This window comes from Gigantopelta aegis, chromosome 11 (genome assembly GCF_016097555.1).
Source record: "Gigantopelta aegis isolate Gae_Host chromosome 11, Gae_host_genome, whole genome shotgun sequence".
Taxonomy (NCBI): Eukaryota; Metazoa; Mollusca; class Gastropoda; order Neomphalida; family Peltospiridae; genus Gigantopelta; species Gigantopelta aegis.
In genome coordinates, this window is record NC_054709.1 from 25,074,792 (window position 1) to 25,084,578 (window position 9,787).

The 9,787-nt window shown below is 38.0% G+C and overlaps 1 protein-coding gene across 1 annotated transcript in view; it reads left to right on the top strand.

Annotated features, from left to right (window-relative positions):
• LOC121385110 overlaps positions 1–3,173 on the top strand; it is a 10,589-nt gene extending 7,416 nt beyond the window's left edge. Inside the window, exons 2-4 of the mRNA XM_041515647.1 lie at positions 105–149; positions 1,471–1,549; positions 2,483–3,173. Coding sequence (XP_041371581.1) covers positions 105–149; positions 1,471–1,549; positions 2,483–3,158 — 800 coding nt within the window. The 3' untranslated portion in view covers positions 3,159–3,173. The remainder of the gene's footprint in view (positions 1–104; positions 150–1,470; positions 1,550–2,482) is intronic.
• Positions 3,174–9,787: the final 6,614 nt, after the last annotated feature.

The following is a 9,787-nucleotide window of genomic DNA, read 5'->3' on the forward strand; positions in this document are numbered from 1 at the left end:
TATAGTGTGGATGATTGAACTAGTTTTGCATACACAAACATACATTCATTGCTCAAAAACGTGTGTATTGCAATCATGCATCTGTTGCTTGTATTTTGAATTAGGTTCAACGTCTAGTCCACTTTCTGATGACCAAAATGACCAAACAGGTAATACTTTGTATTATACTCAGTCAAAAACGTTTAGCAATTTCACAAATGCGTTTAATATTGTCTTATATAGACCCTCAGGCACCATTGAACGCTGTGACAATCACACATTTCATTTTGTATTGAAAAGCTCTTGTTACTTATACTAACAAATGATGTCTCAGTTAAATCCAGTGTCTGATTTTATTTTATAAGTCAAAGGTTTTCTTTTATTTAAACACATTTACGAAATTGGTCAACTTTTTTTGGCTAAGTATATATTCAAATGACCAGATGGTTCCTATAGCCTAGATTAACATTGCTTGAATCGGTTGGTGTATTTTATGATGTGGCCTTTATGGTCTGTCGTTCGTGTTAGGACCTTGATGACACGGTTGCAGTAAACACAATACATAAACATATTCAACAAAATAAAAACATGCATTGCAGTCTGTCATTCCTTTCAGTTCGTTTTTATTATTATTGTTTCTTGCTATTACTATTTCTTCCTTTACTGTTAATATTTAATATTGTTGCCTTTGCCATTATAAAAGTTATAAAGAAAGGTTTATTTGTTTTTTCACTCCTGTCAATGAAAACCAGCATCTGTTACATACAAATCGGAAGAGGTAATTTACACACAAAACATAGTATGGAGACAACCGGTTCTTGCTCGAACGTTTAACTAAATCTACACATATAATTATGTACATGTATTACCATACTGATATCATTTTACCTTTTTGTTGTGGACACAATATTGAATTGTCCAAGTTTCCATTCCTCTTAGTTACAACTAGTAATGAGCTCCGTGGTCTAGTGGATAAGCTGCGAGACAATCAAACTGACGACAGTGGTTCAAATCCCGTCAACGCGGGCTCATACATTCATTCATCTTTCTCATCTATAACCTTCTGCCTACCATTCTCATTATCTTAATATAAAACAAAACTGGTTTGATTCACGGCACTAACTAACAACCGCCGCTAGTAGGTTAGTATAGTAGGTAATTACAAGTGCCTCTTAACAATGCCAGAAGTAACTACTGAACACTCTCTGAAGTGGTCAGACTAAGCCCACAACTAAAAGCTGATGGGGAATGGCAGGTGTGTGGCACAGATAGCCACAAGAGACAAGCACGTGTTGCAGTTGGAGAGACAAGGACTGGGATGTTGAGGTGGACACCGAAAGAAGTTGAAAGATAGGAGGAGTTGCCAGATCGGGAAGAAATGAGATGAAATTCAAAGGAGTAAATGGAAAGGGGGCAGTGGGATAATTAAAAAAAACACCAAAAAAAAACAACAACCCCGTAATGATTGATAATTCTTTTTGATATCTTCAGGAGTTGCTGTGGGTGTTTCGGTCGCTGTTATTGTGTTGGTTGTAGCTGGAACACTTCTGGCAGTGTTTTGGATGAAAAGGTATGGACGTGCATTGTATACCTATTGTTACTCGTATGTTGTAGGATTCAGTAGCAGTTGAATTTTCACTCCTCACTCGTCACTGTATAGTTATACAGTTGACTGTAAGTGTATATCATTTACAATTTGTATCATCAATTTAAATATTAAGATATTTTTCAGTGATTTATAAGTTAATTTTGCGACAGTTATATTTTTATTTTATTTTTTCATTGTTTACATTGGGGAATCCTAGGAATCCCTTCAGAAACGTTTGTGGACTTAGTATGTCATTGACGCCCCCCTAAATGGATTTTCTAGAACCGCCACTGCTTTTATCTAGCGTCATAATTCTCTGACATTTTTATTTCTTATAAAATAGTTTGATTTTAATATATAATTAATTTATGTGAGGACTTGCTAAATTATAGTTAATGTTTCATCAGCGGACGGGTAGAAGAGATACAAAGACGTCTTTTTGATTTATATACCAACACAGCCGTATGATCCTTCTAGCTAGGCCAGTCAGTTTTACAATTTAGTAAAATACTGCACAAAGACTTATTCCTTGATTTATATACCAACAAAGCTCTATAAATCTTCTAGCTAGGCCAGTCATTTTTATAATTTAGTAAAATACTGTACAAAGACTTCTGTACTTTATTTATATAGCAACAAAGCCGTATGAACTTTTTAGGTAGCTAGTCAAGTTTTCAATTGTGAAATACTCTTTAGTTAGTCATCTTTAGTTTTCACTAATCAATAATTCATTTGAAATGTAGATGAAAACAAATCTGGCTGCCATGTCAGAAAATGTATTGGATAAATAAAACGATAAAACAATATGTTCATGCAATGATCAAAGAGGTAAAACGATATGTTCATACGATGCTTTCTGAATTTCAGACCAAAGAGATAAAACGATATGTTTATACGATGCTTTCTGAATTTCAGATCAAAGAGATTTTGTTTCGAAACGAAATCAGACTCTGCAGCCTCTCGTGGTCAGTCTGATGGTGAACGGGAATCGGACTACGACCAGATCAAAGAGACTTCAAACTACGAGTTTGAATCTGTACCCAAGGGAAATGTTCCAAACACCCACAGATACTTGACCCTCGACACCAGTACGAATGGAACGGCAACCACAGCCCACGTGACCACAGACGAAGATGATTACAACGTGCTGAGTCATAACAGTCCTCCCCACAGCCCGGTGAAGTCCAACGCCGACGCCTACAGCCATATCAACAAAAAGAAGAAAGGTCAAAAGCGATGTGACGTCATAGATGATGATGATTACGACACGGCTGGGTCAAATGTCACGTCTTCTCGTGATCCGACCTACAACCACGTTATTGATGACGTCACAGATGGTGATTACGACACGGCTGGGTCAAACGTCACGTCTGCTCGTGATCCGACTTACAACCATATTACTGGTTCCCAAATCGATGACGTCACAGATGGAGATTACGACACAGCAGGTTCAAACGTCATGTCTGCACGTGACCCAACATACAGCCACATTAAGGGTGAGGTAGAAGGTGATTACAGCACCGCAGGTGGGGATTCTACAGTCGAACCTGTTGCCAGTGATGACTACAGCCATATCGGAGGATATATGTAGTTTGACTTTACTGTTACTGATAATGACTATAGCCAGCCACATCAGAGAAGGATATGTGTAGTCTGACTTTACTGCTGCCAATGATGACTACAGCCATATCGGAGAAGGATATGTGTAGTCTGATTTTACTGTTACCAGTGATGACTACAGCCATATCGGAGAAGGATATGTGTAGTTTGACTTTACTGCTGTCAATGATGACTATAGCCATATCGGAGAAGGATATGTGTAGTTTGACTTTACTGCTGCCAGTGATGACTGCAGCCATATCGGAGAAGGATATGTGTAGTTTGACTTTACTGCTGTCAGTGATGACTATAGCCATCTCGGCGAAGGATATGTGTAGTTTGACTTTACTGCTGCCAGTGATGACTATAGCCATCTCGGAGAAGAATATGCTGCCAGTGATGACTACAGCCATATCGGAGAAGGATATGTGTAGTTTGACTTTACTGCTGTCAGTGATGACTACAGCCATATCGGAGAAGGATATGTGTAGTTTGACTTTACTGCTGCCAGTGATGACTACAGCCATATCGGAGAAGGATATGTGTAGTTTGACTTTACTGCTGTCAGTGATGACTACAGCCATATCGGAGAAGGATATGTGTAGTTTGACTTTACTGCTGTTTGTGATGACTACAGCCATATTGGAGAAGGATATGTGTAGTTTGACTTTACTGCTGTCAGTGATGACTACAGCCATCTCGGAGAAGGATATGTGTAGTTTGACTTTACTGCTGTCAGTGATGACTATAGCCATCTCGGAGAAGGATATGTGTAGTTTGACTTTACTGCTGTCAGTGATGACTACAGCCATCTCGGAGAAGGATATGTGTCGTTTGACTTTACTGCTGTCAGTGATGACTACAGCCATATCGGAGAAGGATATGTGTAGTTTGACTTTACTGCTGCCAGTGATGACTACAGCCATATCGGAGAAGGATATGTGTAGTCTGACTTTACTGCTGTCAGTGATGACTACAGCCATATCGGAGATAGATATGTGTAGTTTGACTTTACTGCTGTCAGTGATGACTACAGCCATATTGGAGAAGGATATGTGTAGTTTGACTTTACTGCTGTCAGTGATGACTACAGCCATCTCGGAGAAGGATATGTGTAGTTTGACTTTACTGCTACCAGTGATGACTATAGCCATATCGGAGAAGGATATGTGTAGTTTGACTTTACTGCTGTCAGTGATGACTATAGGCATCTCGGAGAAGGATATGTGTAATTTGACTTTACTGCTGTCAGTGATGACTATAGGCATCTCGGAGAAGGATATGTGTAGTTAGATTTTACTGCTGTCAGTGATGGCTTTAGCCATATCGGAGAAGGATATGTGTAGTTTGACTTTACTGCTACCAGTGATGACTATAGCCATATCGGAGAAGGATATGTGTAGTTAGACTTTACTGGTACCCGTGATGACTATAGCCATATCGGAGAAAGATATGTGTAGTTAGACTTTACTGCTACCAGTGATGATTATAGCCATCTCGGAGAAGGATATGTGTAGTTGGACTTTACTGCTACCAGTGATGACTATAGGCACATCGGAAAAGGATATGTGTAGTTAGACTTTTCAGCTATCAATGGTGACTATAGTCATCTCGAATAAGGATATGTTTAGTTTGACTTTACTGTTCCCACTGATGACTATAGTCATCTCTGCTGCCAGTAGTGTGCAAACCCCTTCTTTACCCTCCCTAACGTTCCACTTGTCCTGGACAAAGGCGATGGCACAAGTCAGAACCTGTGCCCAGGACAACAGCTTGCTCAGAACGTGCATGTTAATTTTTTTTCCAATCCAATCCAAACTTACTGCCAATGATAACTATAGCCATATTGGCAAGGATATCTGTAATACGTTTCTATGCAATGGCGGATCTAAGGGTTTTGAAAGGGGTTCGAAATTCACCTGTACGATCTAACATTAATGAAGTTACAAGCGCTTAAGGCATATGGTCTTTTCGGATTGGGGTGGGGATGGGGGGTGGAGGTCCACACACTGGATTATGAAAAGGGACTGTTCAACAATTACGTTACATAAGAGCTTGGTTTTGAGACAATATAAGACATTACGAAGGAAAACAGTGGTGGGTAAAACAAACTGAGAGGCAATAAAATGAATAGGAAATGTTCTGTCCCATAGATGCCCCCCTCTCTCTCTCTCTCTATATATATATATATACTCGTTATTTTAGTAATCTTCTATTTATTTAACCAGTCTTTATATAATGTAGTGTGTTATATAATAGTCAGATGTTGTCGCCCCCCCCCCCCCCTCTCTCTCTCTCTCTCTCTCTCTCTCTCTCTCTCTCTCTCTCTCTCTCTCTCTCTCTCTCTCTCTCTCTCTCTCTCTCTCTGTATATATACTCTTTATTTTAGTAATCTGTAATTTAGTAATTTATTTAATCAGTCTTTATATAATGTGGTGTGTTATGTAATTGTCAGATGTTGGTTGTCATAGGTCGGACCAAGTCAAAGAACTACAGTAATAAACTGGCCTTGGTGGTGTAGAGGTTAAGACATCGGCCTTAAGTAATGGGTTCGCATCCAAGTACTGGCTCCCACTCAAAGTGGGTTTAATGTATTCGGTCGAGTTTCGATGGCCCAAGGCCAATACACGGATTCTCTCTAACTAACAACTAACCACTAACCTAACGTCCTAGACAAACAACCCTGAATAACTGATATGTATGTCGAAGACAGCGTGCTTGAATCTTATTCGGATAAAAATTAAGTTGAAATGTATCATGTGTATTTGGCTAATATCTTCGTTGTTGGACCTTTGTTGGACATTCAATAGCCGATGTATTCTTTGATGTGTGCAGACATGGCGTTAAACATTCATTCATTCCTTGTGTAAAATGTGCCGTTGTGTATTCACACAATTATGGGGCGGGAAGTAGCCCAGTGGTAAAGCGCCCGCTCGATGCGCGGTTGGTCTGGGATCGATCCCCGTCAGTGGGCCCATTTGGGCTATTTTTCGTTCCAGCCAGTGCATCATGACTGGTGTAACAAAGGCCGTGGTATGTACTATCCTGTCTGTGGGATGGTGCATATAAAAGATCCCTTGCTGCTAATCGAAAAAGAGTAGCCCATCAAGTGGCTACTGCGGGTTTCCTCTCTGTATATATCTGTGCGGTCCTTAACCATATTTCTGACGCCATATAACCATACATAAAGTGTGTTGAGTGCGTCATTAAATAAAACATTTCCTTCCTTCCTTGACATGCAGACATGCCGTTAAACATCCGTTCATTCATTGTGTACATTGTGCCATTGTATATTCACATATATTTCATTATTTTATCTGGCTCTTTTAGCCGATTGGTTATCAGTTTACAAAACATTTTAATAAAAACGAACAATAAATACAAATATTGTGCACTGTACATCGATTAACATTTTGAAAACATTTTGATATATATATATATTTCTTTTTTTTTTGAAAACATTTTGATATATATATATATATATATATATATATATATATATATGTGTGTGTGTGTGTGTGTGTGTGTGTGTGTGTATATATATATATATATATATATATATATGTGTGTGTGTGTGTGTATATATATATATATATATATATATATATGTGTGTGTGTGTGTGTGTCTATATATATATGTGTGTGTGTGTGTGTGTGTGTGTGTGTGTGTGTGTGTGTGTGTGTGTGTGTGTATATATGTTGGGTTTTTTTAAATACAAAAAATCGCCTATACTCTTTAATGTTGTTAAGTTTGCTCTCATAAATGTATGTTTGGGATAATTTTCATCACGAACTATTATGTTTATCTCGAGCTATTGATATCTCGAGCTTGTTGGTCCGGTCCCTTCAACGTCAAGATAACAAAGTTTGACTGTATATGTATGTGTCCATATATATATATATATATACTAGTATAATATTTATCTTAAACCCATTTTCTCCTCTCCTTAAAAAAAGTTCTTGTTTGGACGCTGTGTCTGTTAGTAAATTATATTTGATTATATTTGATCTTCCAAACACAGCATGATTTGGCGGAATACCCGTTCTATTTATCGCAGCATTGTGGGCAGCAACAATTTTACAAAGTACAACATCCCAGTTTTTTCAATTTCTGCTGGGTTTTTTGTTTCTTCTAATAACGTTTTCAAAAGTTCTGTGAGCACGTTTCACATGGTTAGCTTGCTGGTCTGTATAACTACGTTTAACTTTCTAAACCTTGAGAAAACTCTTGAATTCAGAAAATGTAAACAATGAACCTTAGTAACGTTCGTATGTATTCTAAGAAAAAAAAGCCAGTTTATTAATTTGGTAAATGTGCTTAAATAAAATAAAACTCCTGACTTTGAAAAGTGAAGTCAGGACGTGTATAAGTAAGAAGATTTTTCAATTCAAAATTGAATGTACACTGAATGTAGCTAGGGAGTTGAAACACAGTGCAGTAATACCATTGCTAAACTCCTGTGTCTTAGTATAGTATACTACTACTACTAAAGTATTTTGTACGACCACAAACTGAAGGGAAAAAAATTTAATAAAAAGTATTCAGTACTCTCGTTGCAGTTATAGCTTGTGAAATCACCTTTGAATGTAATATGTATTCATAACCACAGACGTCCAGAGAATCGAACCAACCATAAGCGTACGAGACAGGGGGGATGAAGGGGGCAACTCGCCTCTCTCCCCCTCCTCCCCAGAGCTGGAGCAAATCATGAAAATCAGGCAAAATCAATAGAGATATTCGGTCAAAACACTGATGTTGCCAGGATTTTATATTGGGGGTTGGGGGAACCCACTATTGGGGGGGCCAATCCACACTATGTATTTATGTATGTATGATTTTATAAAATTTAATACGGTAAAAAAAAAAAAACGTTTGCTGTGGGGGGCATTTTCTAAGTGCACCCCCTCGCTACGCCACTGGGTCAAAATGATCTGCCTTGAAATTATTTCACCGTGTATTTCCATCATTAGTTGTAATCCATGTTAAAATGCAAAGTGATTCGTTTGCAACCCTATATAGCTGTTTGGCAGTAATGCTAACATTTATAAATGTGTTTATTCGGCTTCGGGCTTTTTTGTCATATTAAGACAAAAATCACCACTCCCTCCACGGCACCCCCGCCCCCCTCTACAAAAATGGGAGCTCGTACGCCTGTGGATCGAATCCATAAAATGACAGTGAACAACTTCCCATGGTTTTGTCGCTATTGTGGTCATACTCGGAATAGCATGAGGATTTTCAGTGCATTGCTTTATCGATGCTTTTTACAACGATTATTAACAAAACAGGCCAAGACGTAGCCCAGTGGTAAAGCGCTCGCTTGATGCGCGGTCGGTTTGGGATCTATCACCGTCAGTGAGCCCATTGGCTTATTTCTCACTCCAGCCAGTGCACCACGACTGGTACATCAACGGTCGTGGTATGTGCTATCCTGCCTATGGGATGGTGCATATAAAAGATCCCTTGCTGCTAATCGAAAAGAGTAGCCCATGAAGTGGCGACAGCGGGTTTCCTCCCTCAATATTTGTGTGGTTCTTAACCAATTGTCCGACGCCATATAACCGTAAATAAAATGTGTTGAGTGCGTCGTTAAATACACCATTTGCATTTCCATTAACAAAACAATTAGAATGAATATGATACAGTTGTTTATAATGTGTATGTTGGAAAACGGGATGTGTCAATAAACATACTTACATTGTACAAATATAGTTTCATCCCTGTTTCCCCAAAACATTTTTTATTACACACCATACATTTTTGGTATGACAAGATGTTACATTTTATCGTGAATTCCTTTCCATTTTGAAATATAAATTTCCGGAGGATATGTGCACAAAAATTATCGAATCGTGCACTTTTTTATAAAAGCATGAGACTTTGCACACACATACTAGACATCATAGAGGATATTTTAAAGATTGGAGGCATTCTCAATATGAACTGTGGTGGCCATGGCGGCCATTTTTCAAGATGGCAGCTGTGGGTATTTCCTAGTATTATGACATGCATAAAGTAGCCTCAAATAGAATTTTAAGCCAATTTAATGTTACATATGCCATAAATATGTATTCATTATGATACAAGAAGGATACGAAAAGTGAGATTTGGTGGACCTTATGACATTTAGGGGTAATTTTGGGTTCAAAACCATGATATTTTGATCTAAATATTTACATAGGCCCTATAATCCATCGCCATTAAAGTTAGTTGTGTAGAAAAGCTATATATCTTCAAAAACTATTTAGATAGCATTAAGGGAGACCCTAAGATGTGAAAAAGAATGAATGTTGATTTCGTGTATCCAGTATGTAAAGGTATATTAAGGGTAAAAGTCCACACTCCATTTTTGCGTAATGCACATGCCAGTACTCATTTAAGTTTCATCGAGTATGGGTATTTGAGTGTCTGGTGAAATATTAATGCTTCTTCCCTTCTTTGGTCATTGAATGCACCATAAAATGTAATATTGGGTCAACCATATAACAACCCACTTGGACCAGTGACATCATAATCCAAAATGGCCGTTTTCAATCACATTGTGTTTACAGTATCAATATAATTTCTATTTAAAACATTTCAACAGATTACGGCTTATTTTAATTTTTAATACTTTACTA